Raw genomic sequence first — 25,235 nt, 5'->3', positions numbered from 1 at the left:
TTTGGTTTTTTGTCATCCTGATGTTTAACTGGAATGTGAATAAAGGTTAGTTGGTTCATTTGAAATGCTTGATAAAAGTTTGTGAAAAAACATACACTTCAAAAGACACATCACATACTGATGGGTCAATGGGTTCAGTGTCTCCATGTATACAATTTATCTGATATGATGAATTTTAATGAAGAGTTTCAGAATTATATTATTTCGGGTGCAACACATGCATGCAAACTACTGATGACACTAAACACAGCCAGACCTGATCACATTATTATGTTGTGACCAATGAAAGTCTTTGTTATATTTACCAACTAATGCATTTGTAATTACATTGAGCTCAGCTCAAAACAAAGCCTTAACTAAACAATCCTTTCAAGAATTGGATATTGAATAGGGATGCGCGACAGAATTTTTATATTACTTACGATTGATACAATATAACATGGTAAGGAATAAATACACCACATCTATTAGAGAACTAGGTCTAAATTCGTTATATATTACAAAAGAACAATAAAAACATCTGTATGGAATAGAAATTGTGAAGAAAAAAAATCAAAATGTATTGTATGTTTATCTGCGGTAAAATTTGATGTCATGGCTGTGCAAAAATTTGAATAGTGTGACAGTTCTAGAACATGCTGATTACAAATATTATTTACTGCCACCAAATAAACTCACTTAAGGGTCAAGTGCAACTGAAAAGAACACAGACCATAATCTGTTGCTGCATAATGTGCCAGCTGATCAGGGTCTTTATTGCCTTTTCTCATTTGTGAACTCATAACAAACTGCATATACTTAGATCTGTTGGAGCAGTGTGCAAAAGTACATCTGTCTGTGTCTGTGTACTTTGCAGATTGACTCAACTTATAAGCGAGTATATATAGCAACTTTTCGTCTTACTCTGTTACCCACCAACGCATTCTCCTTTTGAGTTCCTTGCAAAACCATTACAGCATACACAGCTATAGCCCCCGATGTCATTTACACATTTTGAATTATTTCCACACTTATATATGCCGACAGCACATTCATCGATGTCTGTAATAATAATAATAATAATAATAATAATAAATATATTGAATAGGAAAAAATGAAAAATTACTGATGTTGGGTGTTAAATGAAGCCAAACACAAATATAACCTTTGTAAATTTAGTGTGAGTCATCATATAAATCATAATATTTACACTATGTTTCTAAATAAGAAATGTGCGATATTACTGAGTCTCATTTGTATTGAAAAGTCTGGTCAGGTATTTGTACCATGTTATTACAGCATATACGTTAACAATGTAAAAATGGCAATACATTCATAACTTAGAAGGCGTTTCTTCAAATAAATAAAATTGGGCATTTGTTAAACAATTCTTTTGGGATTTTATTTGTGAGGTTAAGATAAACATTATACTTACCAACACATCGTTTTGAACTGGAAGTATAATTTTCATAGCAGTCACAACGGAAGGAACCATCCAGATTTGTACACTTTGCATTTAATGGACAGTTGTCTGTGTTGGAAGCACATTCATCTATGTCTTTACAATAAAAAATGAAAAATAACCATCTGGAAAATTATTCATCCATTCAAATGACCAGTTTTTAATAAGATAAAATTAACTTACCACATATACCGATACTTGCTCACAATCTGGATCCAGCTACAAACTGCACAGACCCAGATCTACTATTGCACTGGCAGATCTGGGTTTATCCATTTTGTTAGCAATATTCAGTAGATGAAATAATATAAATCCTGACCTGCCACGACAGATGACGGTCTATATTATTTGCAGCTGTATGAGTGGTATATAACTTTTTTGTGAACTAAAATGACCCTAACTGGTACTGATTTGACCTGATATCATTATGCCTGAAAAGGAAATTGAATGTGTAATCAAACTACAATTTATTCGCTAGTAACCATAATCGTAAACCTAATCATGACCTTTGACATATTGTTGCATATATATTAAGCTTCTTGACTCGTATAGGTTTAGTTATTAACCAGAAAATAAAAATGAAATTTCAGTCAATGAACTTGTCCTTTGATGTAAATTGCAGATTCTACTTCCTGTTGATTGAGATCTAAATTTCTTTTTTGGCACCTAGGAGGAACTGGATGATGTCAGCATCAGTTTTACAATTAACAGTGGAGCAGTGCTCATAAATTTTGATCCAGTGCTGAACAAAGTCAAATGAGTTAAAATGTCCCTGTAGCACAGCTGTAGCCTCTTCAACACCCTACTCCCTGAATCCCTTAAAATCACAATGATATTGACAAAATAATCCTTCCTTTTAGTGGACATCTCCATTGCAAAATCTAATTTCTTAATTCACTTGTCATTACTGACAAGATTAAACTCACTTTTAAGTCTGATTTTAACGGAAAGTGACACTTAATTGTTTGCAAATGAACATATAGCATTTCTGGGCTGCACTGCAACAGATTACAGAAAGCAGAGGCAAGTTTAAAAGAATGCTGCCACAAATCATTTTTGTGATCTATTTCCATGTATCAATAAATAAAGATCAACATTAAGCTGGTCATAAGCATAATCTGTGAGCCCTGTTTACAGAGATAAAGTCACTAATCTTTTGGGGTGGCTTTAGCACTAAAGGAAAATCAGAGTCATGTGTACCAATGACAATTATGGCTTACAAGAGACATGGGTAATTTCAGGTGTTCAATAGCCTGTTAGGAATACAATACGTTACCTTGCCTGAATACAACAGTGGCCAATTAGAGTTATAAACCATGTCTGTGAAAACACGTTCTGGTAGTGTCCAGTTCAATGTCCAAATAAAGTACTGAAATTTTTTATGTAAAACTTTCAGCTGAGAGATGTTCAAAATTGTTTTTAAATTTAAACAAAAAAGTTATAATTTTGATTTTGGGGTTCATAGCTCTACCGCATTTATCTGGAATCACTTTATAGCAAAATGCATAATGATGGGAGACAGCTGTATTAATCTTTTTTATGCCAATCAAAAGAAACGTAAGATTAAATTTTCATAATTAATTCATGTTATAGTACTGTGAATGAGTCATCTTTAATTATAACACTAACAATTACAGAAAACAATCAGATTAACAGAAAACATACACTCTCTATAAATAGAATTTATCACTCTTTGAACTAACTGAATAAAAATATAATGTACTGAGCTCAGTTCCTTTAGGGTTAAGGTTGCTTTTGAGGCAACAATTCCAAAAAAGCCTAACTTCATTGTCACACAATTGCAAAAGTAACACTCAGTATATTTAACCAGCAATGCATTACCAAGTCAGCATGAGCAATGGATAACTTATTATTTATTCATGCTATACAGGTAGGTACTAATTAAAGGTAACCAATGAAATGCAAAGAATAGAAATAGTACTGTTCCTCGTTCATAGGTCACATGCTTTACTTTGCACAAAGTTTATAGCTTTTGACACAATTAAGCACTGATTTTCATAAACAGAGGAGGTATTTACAGATGGGCTGCAATAATAATTTATCTTGGTCTTTGAAAGACATAACAAATATGCTGCGTTTTGTCAGCGGGATTAATGTTTCCTTCAGGCAAATTAAATAACTATTCTGCTTGGACAGGCACTATGGGCAACTCAGAATATGATAGGGGCTTGATCTAGATTTAGAAGGACCCTCGACATCAGACAGGGGCTTGATCTAGATTTAGAAGATCCCTGGACATCAGATAGGGGCAAGATCTAGACTTAGAAGGGCTCTGGACATCAGATAGGGTCAAGATCTAGACTTAGAAGGGCTCTGGACATCAGATAGGGGCAAGATCTAGACTTAGAAGGGCTCTGGACATCAGATAGGGGCTTGATCAAAATTTAGAAGGGCCCCGGACATCAGAAAGGGGCAAGATCTAGATTTAGAAGGGACCCAGATATTCAGATAGGGGCAAGATCTAGACTTAGAAGGGCTCTGGACATCAGATAGGGGATTGGTCTAAATTTAGAAGGGTTCTGAATATGAGATAGGGGCTTGATCTAGATTCAGAAGGACCCTGTACATCAGATAGGGGCTTGATCTAGATTTAGAAGGGCCCCAGACATCAGATAGGGATTAGTCAAGATTTAAAAGGGCCCCAGACTTAAGGTCATCAGATAGGGGCTTGATCTAGATTTAGATGGGCCCCAGACATCAGACAGGGGCTTGATCTATATTTAGAAGGGCCCCAGACAGCAAGCAACCAGATAGGGGCTTGATCAAGATTTAGAAGGGCCCCAGACATCAGATAGGGGCTTGATCTAGATTTAAAAGGGCCCCAAACGTTAGGCCATCCAATAGGGGCTTGATCTAGATTTAAAAGGGCCATGGACATCAGGTCATCAGATAGGGGCTTGATCTAGATTTAGAAAGGCTCCAGACATCAGACAGGGGCTTGATCTAGATTTAGAAGGGTCCCCGACATCAGATAGGGGTTGATCAACATTTAGAAGGGCCCCAAACATCAGATAGGGGCTTGATCAAAATTTAGAAGGGCCCCGGACATCAGAAAGGGGCAAGATCTAGATTTAGAAGGGACCCAGATATTCAGATAGGGGCAAGATCTAGATTTAGAAGGGCCCTGGACATCAGCTAGGGGCTTGATCTAGATTTAGAAGGGCCCCGGACATCAGGCCATCATATAGGGGCTTGATCTAGATTTAAAAGGGTCCCAGACATCAGGCCATCTGATAGGGGCTTGATCTAGATTCAAAAGGGCCCCAGACATCAGGTCATCAGACAGGGGCTTGATCTAGATTTAGAAAGGCTCCAGACATCAGGCCATCAGATAGGGGCTTGATCTAGATTTATAAGGGCCCCAGACATCTGGCCATCAGATTCTTTTAGCTCTGCTGCTGTATGTAAAAACAATGTTTGAAACAATGCATAAAACAACGAAGACGACAATGAAAATCTATTTTTCTGTCCTGAATATATATTGAGTTAACATCTAATTTTTACTTACCCTCACAATGTCCACAATCACCAGTATAGCCCATCAGACACTGACACTTGTAGCCTGATGTTTGAGTAGGGTCTAAGACGCATGTTTCTGTCCTATTACATGGGTTAGACAAACATGGGTTGACTGAAACAATAAAGAAACTGTAAAATAATGTTCTGATAAGCATTCAATCATATTTCATAGTATCGAGATTTCTTGGGCAAAATATAAAATGGAGCCATTGTCTTCAATGCAAGATCAGTTACAATACAAGTAGGTCAATCTTTCTGTAAACATCTGCAGTAGTGATGTCAACATCTGAAGACATTTTAGTACAAAACAAAGATATGCAAATAATTTCTAGGATATTGCTGTTGTGGGTCTAACGCCATTTTTCAGCACGTGATAGGCTATGCATGATGGCCAGTATTAATGGTGGAGGAAGAACCTGGGGAAACCCCGGGAATAACCACCGACCTACAAGAAGCTACTGGCAAGCTTTCTCACATACCCACATTGGCCGAATCCTAGACTCGAACACACGCAGACAGAGGTGAGATGGCAGTGATCCGTAACAGAGAGCGCTTTAGACCACTTAGGGCCCCTAATTTCTAGAATATATGATATGTACAATAATGTTTCCACATATCTAGTTCATGGTTCAACCAGTCGAGTTCACGTTTTACTTGATATTGAAAGGACTGTTTGAGGAGATATTGTATGTCATGTAATGCTGAGATAAAAATCATTTGATTGCAATGAATAAAAATTCAAGTGACACATTTGTGTTTTAACTTATGTTTTCTTTCTCAGGGATAATGGCTTACATTTATTGTGCTGTCCTTCAGTCTGCCTAACAGAAAAATTGCCATAGTGTTACAAATAGATATGTAAAGTACTGTACTGAGTATATATATAAATGTATATATACATGCATACATACATATACATATATATATATATATATATATATATATATAAGTTTGTATTGATTGAAGTAACAGAGCCATTTTCAATTATGATTTTGTATTTTGTGACTGAATACAGTTTTGTAGTAATATTACATTCCTTTAGGCCATTTGTATCATTATCAAAAAAAACTGATGAGACACAAAAGAGTTATTTAAGAATAATGCATGTGGAAGTTACATGTGAATAGAAATAGTTGCTATATATGGGCAGTGTTATCGTTTTTGCATTACATGAAAGCAATGGCCAAAGCAAAAATCTGAAAAATGTTTGATGTGTTAGCAATAAGAAAAATATTATACATACCTATGCAGGTCTGTTCACCATCACCATAGTAACCATATTGGCAGTGACATCCGTAAACCCCTTCCCGTAGTCCACAGAATGCATTTTCATGGCATGTTACAGGTTTAATATCAAAAGTTCTATTTGCAAGACATGTTCGTTTTTCAGTACATTGGTCCGCATAGATCACTTCCCCAACCTAAATAAGATATAGTATGGATAATCTCAAAAACATTGAAATGAATGTCAATAATGAATAAGCCGAGTGTAGAAGCGTTAAAGAAATGGAAATTATTTTAGTCTTGACACATTTTTAACATGGAATCTTAAATTCAGCCAATCAAATTGCAACATTTTTCAAGCAGGCAGATTGGCATTTCAAAACCTAATGTGTCATTAAGAATGTAATAAAAGAAATTGCATTCAAACAGCAAGGGAAGTGGTTCTGATAATTAAGGGACATCCTGCTGAGAAATTCAGGCTGCAGTAACCTCATTTGTCATAAACATCAGTGTTCAAAACCTGGGTTTATTGAAAAGATCCGTCTAAGAAAGCCTACATTGAAACTTGATGAGATTCGGTCACATGACTTGAAATATACCATGCAGAATATGAACATTATGATGATACATAGTTGATCAAGGGACATAACTCAATCAAGTACTGATGGAAAAGCTGATTATTGACCTTGTTTGGAATATTGCTTAGATATGTCACAAAAGTAGATAACATCTGGCAGATATGCACCTGGTAGAATATTAAGAACAAAACTTTGTGCATTCTGCACAGAAAGGGGGCTATACATCTATTTGGTTTTGATAGATATGGATTATTATCATGTACACTGTCTAAGAATTTATTATGGCACATGACTTTCAATTTGTTAAGTGAAGACATAATGCATAAACCATATCTTGGTTAAATGTAACCAAACTTTATGACAGTCAGTATTAATTTGAGATCTTGTAAAAGGAAAACTTTGACTTACAATGATGTAATCAATGTATTTATCCTCATTAATTGTATCCCATTTTTTGACATGTTATACTTATATTTCTAATCTGATAATATTTCTAATCTGATACTAGAAATATAACCAGAAATGTACTGGTCACTGGACCGTGTCATGTTGTCTCCATCTATGTACTCTACGAAGACAACTTGCCATGATAAGAACTGGTATGAACATATATTCAGATGAATCCACATTCATCAGACGAATTCTTTACTGCGTGGCTACAAAGCGTTTGCATAAGCATAATTATTAGGAACTAAAACTATGTTTATTTTTGAATATATTCTGTATTTTTTTAAAAGGGTGATTCAGTTTGTGTTTCTACAGCAGGTAATCAAGATCAGGTGAGAACAACCAACTTTTCTCAATCAACACCATGTAGAAAAGTCACTAACTGCTAACCATGTTAAAATAAATATAAAACATTCAGTCCATAAAAAAAACAACTCACTGAGTAGTAATTGCCTCCATACAAGCAGCCGCATTGGTGGGGCAGTACACAGCTATTCCCATCCAGAACGTAACCCTCCTTACAGAAGCATCCTTCTGAGCAGGACTCATAAAGCACTGGCAGCCCATCTGTACTGACCATCTCCATGCATGTCCTCTGTGAGCTCATGTTGTAACATTTGAAATATTCCATGTTTTCACCACATGTTACACCTGGATAGAAAATAAGTGAAAAAGAATTAAGCATCTAATATCAAGAACCTGTGATAAAAAAAGAAGATACAATTGTTATTTGTTCCCCATACCAAGCTAGTGTTATGGCCACGAATGGCTTGCACGTGGTATAAGTACAGTTAAAATATTTCAATATCCTTTCATCAAATTCTTGTTGTTTGCTTGGTGAGTGAATGATATTTCTATACATATGTGCCTACCACAAAAGCCTTCTCTTCTAAGGTCCACGATTATGCCATAGTTGATCTTGCAGTCCTGCAAGAGAGCCTCCGCAGTGTTACATGCTTCCTGCATTTTATCCTGACCGACATGGCACAGGTCATAAACGCAGCTGAGTCTGTACTTTTCATAGACAGCTTCAGGCATGGCTTCCAGACACTCCTGTAAATAATAAGATTAGATGCGAACAATACGTCTATACTTTATATTTTGTCCTGAGAATACCATTTTTATTGGCTTTTATGACTGATGTATATTCTAAATCAAACTGCTACAAAAACAAGAACAGAGAAATTAATAAGAGAAGAATTATTTATTTCAGATTGCATGGTCCATACATTTAAATTAAAACAAAATGTTTTATAACATAAAAATCATAGGTGTCTTATGGACACATTTAGAAGAAACACACATACAAATACTGTAATTAAGAACAAAATTATGTAAGACATTAAAAAGCAATCTGTTAAATCTATATATATATTCAGTGAATTAAAAATGAATATTATAGTTCCACATATATTTCAATTCTCACTTTAGGATGGTCTTTGTCTCATTAATATTTCAAAACTAAATAAATTATAGTTTACAAAGGTGGTTGAAGTCTTAATAATAAACGAATACTATTATTACATCCAATAACTAATTTCTTTTAATACATTCAATAAATTTTGTCCATAGAGGTGTGCATGCACACTACATTGTGCAAAAATAAAGATTTTAATATTAAAATTTTGATATCTAATGAACAATGTCAAAATTTGTGTTAATGCATGTTTGTTCAAATACACACAAATACATGATGTCTTGTTATATCTTCATTATCTGACAGACTGGATTTTAATATAGGACTCAAACTATTGTCATATGCATGAGCCAGATCAATAAGAAGTAAAGGGGGAAAGGATGGTAATTTGAAAGATACTGACTGAAAAACCTCGCATATAGATTTTTGCATATTACGTACAACGTAAATTTCAAATCTTAATTTTATCATAATATTAACCTTCTTAGACCTGTGATGGAAAGAAATAAAGCCATTGGTGTGAAAAACAAAAATTGCTCAACAAAAAAAGAAAGATTTAATGATCTTGGATTGAGAGTGAATGTCAAAAACACATAAATAATATTCACAGGGTGTATTTCAGCAAATATGTAAACTTACGTTTACTATTAAATTGGTACGTGGAAAGAACCCTTTTCAAGACTGGAAGTAATTTCTCAAAAGATCAATGAATAAAACAGTGAATTTAGATCTGAAGAAACATATAAGTGTTAGAAGATATGCTGAACATTTGAAAAAGGAGTTAGTTGGCATTGTTTGAAAAATAATTATACAATCCTCAGCATTATTGAAATTCGCCTTTTTTGTCTCTACTTTATCCCATTTCTGATTTAATGAAGAATTTGAATAAATATTTACATTTTTATCAAACGGTGCTCCTCATCAGAAAAAAATATTAATGCTGGTGTGTTACAGATTTTATAGCCCCCCATCCCCAAAAAACCCATAGCTACAAAAGTTGTTGGAAATGGAACAGTATGGGGTACCATGATTTTAGAAACATTTTTGAATTTGAAATAAGTTTAGTTCTGACTTGTTTGAATACATCCTAAATTCCGTTTTAGAAAAATTATATTTAACCAGATATTTTTTCCCGATTTTGATGCAAGGTACATTTAGCATATTGATATCATTTTATGCAATACATGGAACTGGTTTAAGAAAAGTTTTAGAACTATGAAAGACATAACTGATAATAAATTTGAGGTACATAAGTCCCCCTCTTGAATGGTCCCCCTGACCAGCGGCTACCCATTTCTTATGACCAGAATCCTTTGGCACAGACGAGTTTGTATTCAAAAGTAACCCTCAAGAACAGCCACCCCTCTAATGCTACCGGCAGCCAGCATATTAGTACAAAAATGAAAAAATGTTCACCTCAAGACCGGCCACTTTGTTTTCCAAAGCATACAGAACCAATAATTAATTTATATTGTGATGTAAGGTAAGTAATCAGATCATATCTATCTATCGTCGATTCATGTCTCCCAATGTCAGGTTTCCATTACTGAAAGAAGTACATGTAAGACTAAGATTAATATTATATCATTATCTATAAAAGCCGCCGTTTACAGGAAATGGGCTCAAAGTGATGTGATAGAGTTTTTGGGCTTCACACATCTGGCTAGTTCTTCTCTTTGATGATTACAACCAGATGTAATGTTCAAGATCATAACAGAGTCAGCATAGGCTAGAAACAGATTTTGTGCATTAACACACACACACACAGAAATTAACCTTGAACAAATCAGGGTACCAAACTAAGACAGAAAAATCATGTGACAACACATTTATTGCTTCCTTTACAAAGAATGCCTTTCATCCACTAGACAAAAGTTTTGTCTGCATAATTTAATTGCATACAGTTAGCAACATCCAAATAAATCATTACCAAACATTAACGTCATCATGTAAATGGAGACATGTTATTTTAGAAGTTGGTTATTCTACTTGACGACATCGGGTGAGGTGGGGAGGCGGGACTTGCCAAACAATTTTATGTAGAAAAGACTCGAATTAACAACACTGTAACTGATAAGCAGGTTTAATTCAGCAGCAGTGGGAAAATGGAGCAAATGGAAAGAGAATTATGTATGTACCAAGATTTAAATGACGTTTTTGAATGGTTTTGCAATGTGCATGACAACAAAACCTACTTGCATATCAAACTTATGCCAAGAATAAGAACTATTAATGTATATTCAGTTGAAATAAGTCCATTATTATAAGAAGAAGAACCCTTTAATAATTAATGTTACTTTTAAATGAAGATACTAAATGAAGATATTAAATGCTTTGAGGTATGCAGCTTTCTTACTACGTACATTACATATACTTCTCACAACAAATTTAGACCCCTCTGGAAAGACCACCCGTCTTATAAGGCCACTTTCCCAGTGAAGAAGGGGTGGTTGTATAAGAGGGGGACCACTGTATAACTAAATACAGAAATATGGACATTTTAGTCACCTTTTGGTAAACTATCTTTAAATATAGATTTTAAACAAAACTATCAGATAAGAGGAACATTTAGATCTGTTCAAAATTACAGCAAAAATACCTAAGCAAGAAAGCAAATTATGTAAAATAGATTAAATTGATGCAAATGTAATTTCTAAAACCCAAACATCAAGGGATGGAATATAGCAGGCAACTATTAAAAAAAGACATTTATGTTTCCTTTCCTGAAGAAATAAAAAAAGGAATCAAAATACTTTCAGTGTAAAATAAGGAATCAAATTTTCCTTTCAAATTTTTGTTTTTTGAAGGGCATGTAAACTAAATTGAAATAAATATTGCTGTAGCAAGTGGATTAAATAAAACAATACTCTTTTATTTTTTTGTACTGAATAAGGCGAATAATGTTTGGAAAGAAGTAAATAGCATTTTCAATTTTTTTTCCAAAATTATCTATTTAAATCAGCTTACCAAACTCGATATTAATTTTATTTTAATATGTGTTAAATATTCCAAATGAACTGAACAACAAAAATCTAGGAATTATAAGAATTCCATGCAGCTTTCAAGAGAATTGTTGATTTTAAAATTACATTGCATATATAATAACTTTATCAATTTCACCACAGACCAACTCCTTTTTACAATTGTCAATTTAGATTATTCTTGTTTTGCTATATATTATTATTATTATTATTTTTATTTACTGAAAATTGTTGCTCTAAATTGAAAAATGTTATTCACTGTTTGAAGAAAAAAAATGCCACAGATAATTAAACCATGTTTTACTAGCGATTTAGATTTCTTCAATAATACTTTCCTATTCAACAATGAAGAACAGGAGCCTTCCCACCAGCAGGATATCTGATGTAGGGGCAGGGGTTGGTGGTTGGGCATCAAAACTAGGACAAAGATGACCGATTTCCCTCTGCCACCTGTCCACTTTCATTCTTGACAATTGTGGTCTTCTAGGGGTAAAGGATCAGTATGACTGCTTCTGTGTCTAATGTGTCCTAATGGTGTCCTTTCCATGCTTTTGTTTATTTCCTTGAAAATCCCTTTGCAGTGGCTATGGCTGTGTATGAGAGACAGTTATCTCTTTGATGACTGGTTTACATATTTCCTTGACCTGGCCATTGAAGAGGAGTTTAGAAGAAAACGGCTGCAGTCTTACATTGGCTTTATGCTGTTTGCTCAGAAAGGTGGAAGTCAAGTGAACTGCATCTCTTTCTGCCAGTCATAAGTTTGTTGCAGCTGTTATGGCAATATACAAGTTGTGCTAAGCAGCTCTGTTTAGGATGCATGCCATTCAGGAAATAGACCCCGACGTGTGTCATGACGAGTCGAAGAGGGATATGAGAAACTGGTTTCAACTTGTTGAACAAATGCCAACAAGATTAAGACCAACATAAAACACGATATTCAACAACAACTGTTGTGTGTCATTAAACAACATCCAGTCCAGGCGTATGGAGTAAAGTTTTGACAATGTCTCTTGTCTACTACTGGTGTGTACATGTGAACAAGGTGGAGAGTGGTAGCAGTTTGAAAAGTAGTTCACGGCTCTTGGTTATTGAATCAACTGATGCCGGATCAATCTGTTGATGAAGAAGAAGGAGGAACAAGTAAAATACTTTCTCGATTAATGCCCTGAAGGAAGTCTTCTCTTGTAATAGTAAATAAGATGGAACTTGTGAGCAACCTTTGTCATCTTTATGTAAGTGTGATGACACTCATGCATCATGTGCAGTCTGAGATTTAGCTGGTGAAGACTGTCTATGGGGCAGCCTTCAATGCTCGCAAGACATACCGATTGGGATACGATCACTTGGGATATGGTCACTTGGGATACAGTCTCTTTAAAACACCTATTAAGTGCTCCTTTTGAGTGGCAAAGGACTGAAAACAATGTGAATCCACATCCCGTGTGTACTGGGGTACTGTACTGGGCACCAAGTGAATTGTGACACTACACTGAGAATGATTATTCAGGGGAGTGTGTGCGTGGTGTGGTGTACAAAGAACTTCTGGCTTACAGAGTCTGATTGACTCACTGTTGCAATCTGAGACATATGGCCATTGGTCCACACGTCACAGTTAACATGTTCCAGTCACATTGGAAAATGCAAAAATCCATCAGATTCCATTGCTTTTTTTAAAGTTTGGTACTGACTTCCTTTGAAGAAAGGTTCTTTATTTTTATTGAAGATTGTAGTTGGCTTTCTTTGATGAAGTGTGCATGCATTTTTGAAGTCACTGCTAAAGAACAGCTTCGGAGAACCAAACAAATGCCCATTTTTTATTGTGGAGGCAACATCAAATAATTGTATTGCATGACTGAAATGGATTTTTTCCATTTGCTAAGTATGTTTTCATAACAATTGGTGCTTCAAAGGTAATCTGTTTCTTTTGAAATTTCAGCAAACTATTTTATCTGGGTACATTTTTAGAAAGGAATTGGCTGTTGCTTGGTTTCTTCTAGTTACTGTTCCTCCCTACCTATTGAATAGACTAACATGAAAGATTTTTTGTTTTTACATTTGTGGTATCAGAGTGATGCTGCCTTTCATGATACATTAGGAATTTAACAAAGGGTCAACAAATGATAGATGCAGGTGTTCTGGTCTGATGACAGGGATGATTAAAGAAAATATGAGTGTTCTGACGGATTTTAATCCGGGTGAAAAGAAAAGGAATTTTACTCACTATCCACATACAAATGTCAGTCTGTGTATTAATTACTAGTGAGCGGCCAGATTGATCTCTGTTACCAGAAATGTCAACAACAACAAAAGCAAAAATCTCACAACATAAAGTACTCATACTAGATGTCAAGGTAGGCGGATTATAATATAACAATGCACTGTTTAGATGATTTGTCAATATGGACAAAGAACTGGTTTACGCAACAATTGAAAAATTTCAGTGCATTTTATATCAAGTTTGTGGCTTCCTTTCATGAATTTTTCCACTCCAAACCAATGGTTGTATATACAAGTTTAAACAGCCAACAGAGTTGCCAATTACACCACTCCCTCGATAACTCATGCCCTGATAACTCGCGAACCTGCTTATAATGTGGGGTCAGGTGTGGATCCCATTTTTTTAAACTAGAAAATACCCCAAAAATTGATCCCTATTTGTTGAACTTGAAGAAAATTGCAGTCAAAATTGGTAACAGAAACTTTGAAGCATCACTCATTTTATCGTCAAAAACGGTAGATAGGACCTGGAAAGTATCACTCATTTTATCGTCAAAAACGGTAGATAGGACCTGGAAATTTTAATCAACACTATGAAATATCATTTCTTTCCTAGTACACCGCAATTAACAATATGTAAGGAAATTTCGATCAATGAAAATGTCAATTATGCTGAGTGGAGGCAGTAGTTTAATAAATACAAATAAATTTTTGTATCAATTGAAATTTGTGTTCTAGTTCTATCTTTTAGTTCTTTTTAAGTGTAATGATCATAAATGCAATGTGTATTCTTGAAATTAAACGTGAAATGCATAAATCTACCATAACAGCTATGTCCTTGAGGGTTTCTATGAGAACCTAATTAAGTGCCGACCTTGTTTTGATAACTGACTTCTGGAAGTATTTGATGTATTGCTGCACTGAATTAAAAGCTGACCTCCTTTGTATTATCACTTTAATTATGTGTTTTGAATCAAATAAAGGAGGTGGCATAAAAGAAAAGTTGAAAGGAACAAAAATCAAACAAACTTAAAATCTAGCGGCCCCGGTTGTATGTCAGGTGAACTCACTTCATTTGATCAATCAAACACTTATAAATGTTATTTTGTATGTTACATAAACTGCCTTAAATTAACCGACTCTTTCATAACTGTGACCAAAGATAACAAGGCAGCCAAGCAAAATGAATACTTTGTAAAATAAAGAGCTTGATTTCACAAGGATGATAAGAAGTTTCATTGTTGGCAAGCGAGTTTTGGAGAATTCTTGAACTGGCACTTAGAGATATACTCAAGGATGATAAGAAGTTTCATTATTACTTCCAATCAAATCACGACATCAATATTGCACTAATTGAACAATACAAAAATTGAGTTTCAACGCAGATGATTGTCACTTCTAAATAAATATCACATGTTTTTGAGGAAAAAAAGGAATCTTGTTTGGCCATGTATCAACAGCTAGTCTAGTTCCCTGCTCCTGGGAATCCCGATTTGGCAGGATAATATTAAACACTACTATGGGAACCAGACTCATCAAGAAAACAAAAGGCAGTGATGTAATACACAGATTTTTCACATACATATAATGGTTGTTGAAACCAGTTGGAATGATCTTTCATATGTTGGTCATTTTGAAAATAAATGTTATTTAAACAGAATAATGAACAACTTCATTAGAAAGAGCGTGTTATTAAAAATTATTATCAACGTGATTGTAAAATGAGGATTCAGTCAATAAACAGCCCAGTTTTCTAACGCCACTTCCCCCTCCCCCCCGTTTTCTTGATGTCAAAGTGATCTTTTCCAAATTTTTGGAGGTCCCTCAGTAACTCGCGCCTTGCTTATAGTGTGGTCTATGTTTGTGGACCCTGTTGTGTGTGAGTTATCAAAGGAGAGGTGTACAAACAATTGCCAGATTGTATATTTTGCAAGCAATAACAAAAATTCTTTTATAAAGAAAAAACTATTTTTTTGTGTATGAGAAAAATACATATAAACTTTCAGGTGCCATGCCATGATTGTCAAGTATTATTCATGCATGATCTCTTCCACAAAATGATAAACTTTTTATATTTTTTTCATACTTTTAAGAAATATTTTTCTTTCTGTACAAGAAAAATACATGTATATGAAATTTCAGGAGCCACACTATGACCATGTTATATCCAAATTTGTGTTATAAGGGAGTGTGCTATAGCAAGGTCTTACTGACATTTGCAAAGAAGTGATTCTTCTTAGGTATTATCTTTGGGTAACATATTTGAAGCCGAAACGTGCACCTGCAAATTTAAAAGACCAACATAGGACATACAATTTCTTTATTTAAAGATAAAACTTAACTAAATAAATTTATACGCTTTGCTACCGACTACTAAGGCGAATTCAATGAGCACTTTCAGAGGTGTCAAAATAATGGGGCAAATTGCATTCACAAAACATTTAAACTTGCATTAGGCACCCTCTAGACAAACATAAGTTTGTTGGGGCAGAACATGTATAAGAACATTTGTTTAATTTTCTTTCGAATGAAAGATGAAAGCTACTATTATACCTTGAAAAAGCCATTTTTGTTGAGCAGAAGGTCACAGTAATACTCAGCAAGCTTTAGTTCGTCTCCCGCACACAGACCAGAGTCATTTTTAGGAGAACAGCTCACATTGCAGTTTGGTTCACTGTTAATCTTCCCTGTTACTGTCCAAGAGTTCCCAAACAAATTCAGGTTGTCAGTCTGACAATAGAACAAATCTTCACAATCTTAAGTGTTTGATACAGACTATGATATATATATATATATATATATATATATATATATATATATATATATATATATATATATATATATATATATATGGAAGAAGAAATGGGAATCAATCCCAGGTTCATAGCTTATGGTATGCTTGCTTAGCCTGATTATACTGACCACCAGTAAATAATACCATATTAAAAAATAATGGAATACAATGTTTCTTAAAGAGAGAGAGAGAAAGAGAGAGGGAGAATACAGAATGGGTTTTATAATGCATCATCAAAAATGTGTCAATGATCAACTCAGAATAAGCATGGCAAATTTTGATTTTCAAATATTGCCCAATATAACTGGTGTATTGAAGGTGTAAATAATTTAAAGGAGCAAATCATACCTTGCTTCACAAGATTTAAAGTAAATGTTTCAATACCTGATTTGAATTAACCTACCGAACTAGAGTTTGCTTACGAATTGGTGATAAAAAAATGTTAAGGGGTAATCGGGAGAATGGTATATCCTGAACAATCATTTCTTTGGAGTATTCAACACAAATATTTTAGCTGACCCTCTACATCTGATGACAATGATTCGAACCCCAGACAAATTCATCAAAAGTCAGTGTGACACTCACAATTGTTCCCTGTTTTTCTGGACATGCAGGTCCCACCATCCAGTCATCTGCTGGGTTGCCATTGTAGTTGCCACACAGACCACATATTTTGTCCTTGTAAGATCCTGGTACATATAATTCCACATTCTGTTCTCCATCCCAGTTAAGCTGTATACCGTTCAGATATCGTGCGTACACTTCCTACAAAAGCAGAAAGGAAATATCAGTTAAAATAATCCGAAAACTTTGATAGTTAATATTTTTGTGCTAATTTTCTAGGTCACTGAAATGCTAATAAAATGAAACCCATTAGTAGAGAAAAACTGCCATCAGTTATATGGGTATCAAATCTAAATGCAAATGCTCTAGAAGGAAATGCCACACTGGTTCATTCTAATAACAAGTTTTGAATCTGTAAACACTTTAATGACCATGATCTACCTTTGCACAATATGCTTAAATATTAGGGTCTATGTCATTTGTCCTAATGAATACTCCAAACAAACTGTACAGACCCAGATCTTCCAACACATTATGCAACAGCAGGTAATCGTCCCACAGGAAGAAATCTGATAGGAAAAAATCAATAATATAAACTTATCGCATATTTCCCTGCCAATCCGAAGTACATGTAGATGTTGCCATGATCTTCTCTTGTTATGAATGGGATTATTATTTTTACGCCACTGACTCTCACCTCCTTTCATTGCATCAGTCCTATTTCCTGACCTGGAATGTCTTTTCACAATACGATGGAATATCAGGGACTATGTCATTCGTTTTAAAGAATACTCCTAACAAACTGGACAGACCAGATCTTCTGGCACATTATGCACAGGCAGAGCTGGGTCTGTGCAGTTTCCAGTTGGACTCGCATAATAAGTGAGTATATACAGTATGTGTCATAAAGATGGCAGAAACATTTTTGGTGATCCTCCCACAGGAATAAATCTGAATGGACACATGTTATGACTTACCACATATTTTCCTGCCAATCTGATGTAGATGGCACCACGATCTTCTCTTGTTATGAATGGGATTATTATTTTTATGCCATCAACTCTGACCTCCTTGTTTTGCATCAGTTCTATTTTCTGAAATACAATCAAACTATAGATATGAGTTTAACAGGAAAGGCACAAGATGGTTGAGACATGAGAGTTTACTATGTGAATAAAATTCTTAAAGACACAAAACTATTCAGAATGCCAAATTGATTGGTGTTCTCAAGTTAAGCATGTCTGGGATTTTGTTAAGAGTAATAAAAAATTACCCAGTGTAAAGAGGACAATAAAGATAAAAAATGTCATGCTGCAAGAATTGGTTTTTGAGTTTGGTTCATTTTAAACACAATTTTGAGACAGAGCTTTGACATTTAAAATAATTATTTCCTTTTCTTGGCTCACATAAAACTTAATCCCTGATAATGTACAAAGAATAAAAGAATAATACTCACATGTCCTGCAATGTTGAACGTGATGTTCTTCACCCAAGAAGCTTCCGTGACGCCAACTAGTTCCTTTTGCCAGTTTTGTGTAAGGACTTCAAACGTGGGCTGGCTGCCATTACATCCATCCCTGGCCATTGTGTATTGACAGAGACCCTGGAAGTGCATTAGCCGATTGTCCATCGTCAGACAGTGAGGGTCTCCAAAACAAGCGCACATCCCCAAAGCTAAGGTAAAAGAGTCAGACATTAAATGATCAAATGTACAAATAACTGAATAGATGGATCGGTCAAACATCAAAGTGTGTATATATATATATATATATATATATATATATATATATATATATATATATATACACATACATATATATACATATATATATATATATTCAACTCGTTAAGTATGATAGGTTGATATATTTGGTATGTAGCAGATATGTAGGTAGAATGTAAAAAACAGATGTATATTTTTCACTCTATATCCACTGTTGTCTCTTTCTTGTTGTCAAAGTATCTATGGTAATCTAAGTATATTTCAAAATATATGACTTACGAGTACACTTCTGTCCATCAAACCGGAACCCTCTGTTGCAGCGACAGTAGAAGGACCCATCCAAATTGACACATTGGGCATTTTCATCGCAGTTATCTGTACCCTCAGCACACTCGTCGATATCTGAAGAAAAGTTAACCAAAATAAATCATCTTTTAACCGATGCAACCCAGTCTGTGTTACTCAAGATTATGCTTGATCTTACCCAAGTATCACACTCAGATGTGATCTGTCACAGCATACATCCTGATCTGTCACAGCAAAATCTAACACTCAGATGTGATCTGTCACAGCAAAATCCAACACTCAGATGTGATCTGTCACAGCATACATCCTGATCTGTCACAGCAAAATCCAACACTCAGATGTGATCTGTCACAGCATACATCCTGATCTGTCACAGCAAAATCTAACACTCAGATGTGATCTGTCACAGCAAAATCTAACACACAGATGTGATCTGTCACAGCAAAATCCAACACTCAGATGTGATCTGTCACAGCAAAATCTAACACACAGATGTGATCTGTCACAGCAAAATTTAACACTCAGATGTGATCTGTCACAGCATATATCCTGATCTTTCACAGCAAAATCTAACAGTAGATCTGTTGCATAGCATGCAGCTTGTATTTGGTCACATGATCTAAGGGACATACTAGATATTATAAATAAATGTTATTTTCATCTGTTGTTGAATTTATTTGTAGTCTGTTAGCATAAATATGGGAAATCGATTATGGGTAGAAGTAAATAATTATAAACTTAAACTTACAAGCAAAGACGCATATGAAAATAATCTTCCTAGGATCAGACCAGAGCCAATGTTCCAAAAATAGAGGTTTGAAAGAATCATGGGTGCATTATTATTTAATTTTAAACTGTGATTTTAACCATCCTGTTAAACTGAATCAAATATTCATTGTCATAATTTATGGATTATATGTTTTTTCAATGAAAAGAATCCATTATTCTGATAGAAACTTTAGACTGTATTGGCAGCGTTAGGTATGGGGCAACTGGGGCAACTTGCCCGGGTGCCATGCCAAGGGGTAGGGAATAGTCAGGTGCTTTTTCATTACAGCTGAATTTTTGTGTATTTCACCTCACCTTAGTGTAATGGGGGAAATTCTTCACAAAAATTATATTTACATGGGGGATAGAGGTTGGCAACTGACATAAAATCGGTTCCTTATGGCAAAATAGGTGTGCCCAATAAAGAGCAGCAAAAAACATTATACCTTCACAAGACTGTGGACCTGTGGTTCTATAACCCTCCTTGCAAGTGCAGTAGAATGATCCGGGTGTGTTTGTGCAGTAGGCCGAATATGGGCAGTGTTTCAATGCACATTCGTCATCATCTATGAAGATAACGTAGAGTTTATTAAATACCAAATAAGCAGAGAAAGTTATGTATTCACAGAATGTAAAAAAAAAAACAAGTACTAAAATTTGAAACACTTAGAAATATGCAAAAAGTATCACCTTGAGCATTTATAATATTTCTTACTGCAACCAAAAAACCAATTTGGTAAAAATAAAATAGAAATGTTGGAAATCTCCATTAGCATACCTATTTTCTAATCTCTTTTTTTGTGTTACATACTGGAAAATATAGTGTACAACTGAATAGATTTAAAAGACTTTTTTGAAACTTGTTAATCTCATGAACTGACAAAAAGTGAAACATTAAAAAGAAAATCAATATAGTCAATATTCCTGCAGCGAGTGCAAGAATACAATGCATACAGGGAAAAATATACAACTATATATTTTTCATGTACCCTTTATACCTTGTATTCAATTGAACAATCATATTCTGGCATTTAAATGTATAGTTCTCTTTACCAATCAAAGTCTGTAAACATTAAATTGTATTAAACTCAAAAGAAATGCATGCAGTGCTGATTTAGTTTATGTTATTTGTTGAAAAAGAAAATGTCTTTGAACATTGTTTCTCATCATAAAAATCAGTAATATCCGCAGTACATACAATTTATATTTCAAAACGCAAAACTACATGATGCTCGAGTGAACAGGTTAATTTCTTATTTTTATTTTTAAAAATACACATTAAAACATATTTTATACTATTATTTTTCGGGGTAGAACTAATATCATGGAAACTGAAAATAATGTTAACGGTATCTGAATGTTTACCCACCATAGCAATTCCTGCCATTTGCCCATACACCAGGTACTCCATACCCACGGTAACCAGCTTTACATCGGCATTCATAAGATCCATAAGTGTTAGTGCATTGGGCTAACTCGTGACAATCATGGAAACCAAGCTGACATTCATTCAGGTCTAGAATTACAATGTATTTAGCTGATAGATTAATTGTATCCACTATTACAAAGATAGGTGTAGGAGAATTGAATTACAAAAAACTTTCCTAACAAGGTATCACAAAAGTAGTACACAGTTGTTAAACCTGTTTGTCAAAGACCTCAGCTGTTAAACACATATTTCATTGCTCTCTTTATCAAGGCTATTGCTAATTAGAATATCCCCTGCCTTTTCCATCCAGTGGTAGGCATAAATTGCAAGAATGACTCCTCTTTGCAAACAGGACCATTGTAACAGAAAGGAGTCCTTTTTGTGTTGTAAAAAGGACTTGATATCTGTAAAAATGAATTCTCAGTGAACAAAAAGGACCCTAAATGTTAATATGAATGATTTAAAAACATGTTTTTAAAAAAGATGAAGTAAAGTAAAAATTCCATAATTCAATGTATATCTTTTCACTCTTTTTATTAGTTACTGAGTTTGTTTATGAGATCAACTATAAGTTTTTATATGTCTAAATTGATAAAAATTCCTGAATAGAATTATTTCATTCTTCAAAAAAGTGGTTCACAGTGTACATAAATGTTCTTTTATTTTAAGTACTAATGGGAAATTGTTGCTGCAAAAAGGACTTTGCATATACAAAAGGGAACTATATATTCTAATAAAATTACTTTTTGTCGGAAAGAGGACTTCTCGTATGCAAAGAGGATTTACCTGTGTACAAAAAGGATGCTTCAAATAACATATTTATGTAGTGTATTTAATAATGAACTAGAGTAAACAAATCATTAAAAGCAGGTTATCTGTGTACACAAAGGACCTTTTATATTAATGCTAATGGAACTTTCCTTGCTGCAAAATAGATTTCCTTGGTTCACAAAATGATCCTATATGTTAATAATAATACAAGTCTTATGTTGCAAAAAGGATTACCCTGTGTACAAAATGGACCACATATGTTGATACTAATGGGACTTTTTGTTGCAAAAAGGATTTCCCCCATGTATAAAAGAACTCTTTATATTAATATGAATGGGATGTTTTTCATGTAAAAAGGATTTCCCCATGTACAAAAGAACTCTTTATATTAATATGAATGGGATGTTTTTCATGTAAAAAGGATTTCCCCATTTACAAAAGAACTCTTAAAAAGGATTTCCCCATGTACAAAAGAACTCTTTATACTAATATGAATGGGATGTTTTTCATGTAAAAAGGATTTCCCCATGTACAAAAGAACTCTTTATATTAATATGAATGGGATGTTTTTCATGTAAAAAGGATTTCCCCATGTACAAAAGAACTCTTTATATTAATATGAATGGGATGTTTTTCATGTAAAAAGGATTTCCCCCATGCACAAAAAAACTCTTTATATTAATATGAATGGGATGTTTTTCAAGTAAAAAGGATTTCCCCATGTACAGAAGAACTTTTTATATTAATATGAATGGGATGTTTATCATGTAAAAAGGATTTCTCTTTGTACAAAAAGGATCCTTTATGTTAATACTAATGCGACATTTCTGTTGCATAAAATATTTTCCTTTGTACAAATCAGACCTCATATGTTGACACTAATGGTACTTTTCTGCTGCAAAAAGGATTCCCCCATGTATGAAAAGGACCATTAAAATAGCACATTTTTATTTAATATGAATGAATAGTAAACAAATCAATTCATACAAAAGCGATTTCTATATGTACACAAAGGACCATTAAGTTAACACTAATGGGACCCTTTTTTTGCAAACAGGATTTCCCAGTGTACGGAAAAGACCTTTAATTTTGATACGAATGTGACTTTCGGCTGCAAAAAGGATTTCCCAGTGTACAATAGGATCCAGTGTGTTAATACTAATGGGACTTTTTGTTGCAAAAAAGGATTTCCCCCATGTACAAAATGGACCCTATATATTGATCTTAAGGAGACTACTTTGTTGCAAAAAGATTTTCCCAGTGTACAAAAGGACCTTGTATGTTAATACTAATGGAACTTTTTGTTGCAAAAAGGATTTCTCTTGTACAAAATGGACCAATTATGTAAATAGTAATGGGACTTTTTGTTGCAAAAAAGGATTTCCCCCATGTATAAAATGGACCCTATATATTGATACTAAGGAAACTATTTTGTTGCAAAAAGGATTTCCCTGTGTTGTTAATACTAACTGAACTTTTTGTCGCAAAAAGGATTTCCCTGTGTACAAAAGGACCTTGTATGTTAATACTAATTGAACTTTTTGTTGCAAAAAGAATTTCCCTTGTACAAAATGGACCTTGTTTGTTAATACTAATTGGACTTTTTGTTGCAAAAATGATTTCCCTGTGTACAAAAGAACCTTGTATGTTAATACTAATTGAACTTTTTGTTGCAAAAAGGATTTCCCTGCATACAAAAGGACCTTGTATGTTAATACTAATGGGACTTTTTGTTGCAAGAAGGATTTCCCTGTGTACAAAAGAACCTTGTATGTTAATACTAATTGAACTTTTTGTTGCAAAAAGAATTTCCCTTGTACAAAAGAACCTTGTATGTTAATACTAATGGGACTTTTTGTTGCAAAAAGAATTTCCCCATGGACTAAAAGGATCATTTATGTCAATACTAATGGGACTTTGTTTTGTAAAGAGGATTTCCTCCATGTACAAAAATGAACCCTATATTCATATGAATGAGATGTTTTTGTTGCAAAAAGGATCTCCCCATGGACAAAAAGGAAACTTAATGTTAATACTAATACAACATTTTGTTGTAAGAAGGGTTTTCCTGTGTAAGAAAAGGACCCTTTATGTTGATACTAATGGGACTTTCTGTTGTATAACAAATATTTGCCAATATTCAAAAGGAATCTTTTACGTTAATACCAATTTAATTTTTTGTTGCAATGTTGTGACATATTGACATTACACAGGTTATACTGAATTCTAAAAGCTTCTCGAATAAGAGAAGGTAATATCTGACGAAGGATAACATGGTTATAAAATTGTCCCAGTTTCAAGACATTTCCACCAACAACTGTAGCAACTGTGGATTATATTCAACACCAGCCTTAGGCCTATTGGCCCAATCGGGCCCCACATGTAAATATATATATATATATAAAAATATATATATATATATATATATATATATATATATATATATATATATATATATATATATATATATATATATATATATATCAAGTAAGTTTAAGGCAATAGAAGAAAATTTTAAATTCAATATCATATAAAACTTGTTTAAAAGTTTATTTCCAAATCCTGTGCGGGGGGGGGGGGGGGGCACCAAAATGATCCAAACTGGGCCCTATGTTTGTTAAGGCTGGTGCAGATTATATTGCTACATTTCCGCTCAGACAAAATCACTGTAATGTCATTAATGCATTAATGCAGCTAGGAAAAGGTCTGTGAGAGATGCATTGGACAAACAGATGAACTGGGACACCATAAAGGTTGGGTGTGGAAGATGTATTAATAAGCAAAACCAGGATATGATGACTTTCAGAAATAACGGAATTTAAGGCAGTTCAAGTACATGAAAAATGCAAGAAATAAAACAATTTTGAAAGTTGACTTATCCCACAATGCAACAGATGTTATTTGTGTGGAAAAATGACAAAGACATAAATTTGTTCAAAGTGTCTAACACATTAGTGACATCCTGTAGTGAGACTTTATACTGTAAAGCAACTCAAAGATAATAAATGTTTCTATTGTAAAGGTGGTGGTTGTAT

The 25,235-nt window shown here is 34.1% G+C and overlaps 1 protein-coding gene across 1 annotated transcript in view; it reads right to left on the bottom strand.

Moving 5' to 3' along the window:
- The window catches only part of LOC149791759 (uncharacterized), a 100,845-nt gene that overhangs the window by 10,090 nt on the left and 65,520 nt on the right, over positions 1–25,235 (bottom strand). Inside the window, exons 35-47 of the mRNA XM_089970261.1 lie at positions 21,370–21,516; positions 20,447–20,566; positions 19,206–19,328; positions 18,660–18,877; positions 18,181–18,297; positions 17,225–17,404; positions 16,399–16,575; positions 8,103–8,283; positions 7,670–7,881; positions 6,225–6,402; positions 4,971–5,093; positions 1,415–1,537; positions 916–1,041 (exon numbers count right to left, since the gene is read on the bottom strand). Coding sequence (XP_089826387.1) covers positions 916–1,041; positions 1,415–1,537; positions 4,971–5,093; positions 6,225–6,402; positions 7,670–7,881; positions 8,103–8,283; positions 16,399–16,575; positions 17,225–17,404; positions 18,181–18,297; positions 18,660–18,877; positions 19,206–19,328; positions 20,447–20,566; positions 21,370–21,516 — 2,025 coding nt within the window. The remainder of the gene's footprint in view (positions 1–915; positions 1,042–1,414; positions 1,538–4,970; positions 5,094–6,224; positions 6,403–7,669; positions 7,882–8,102; positions 8,284–16,398; positions 16,576–17,224; positions 17,405–18,180; positions 18,298–18,659; positions 18,878–19,205; positions 19,329–20,446; positions 20,567–21,369; positions 21,517–25,235) is intronic.

Source organism: Sinohyriopsis cumingii, chromosome 9, assembly GCF_028554795.1.
Source record: "Sinohyriopsis cumingii isolate HCF-2022 chromosome 9, ASM2855479v2, whole genome shotgun sequence".
In the NCBI taxonomy this organism is placed as follows: domain Eukaryota; kingdom Metazoa; phylum Mollusca; class Bivalvia; order Unionida; family Unionidae; genus Sinohyriopsis; species Sinohyriopsis cumingii.
This window is presented reverse-complemented; position numbering and strand designations above follow the sequence as displayed.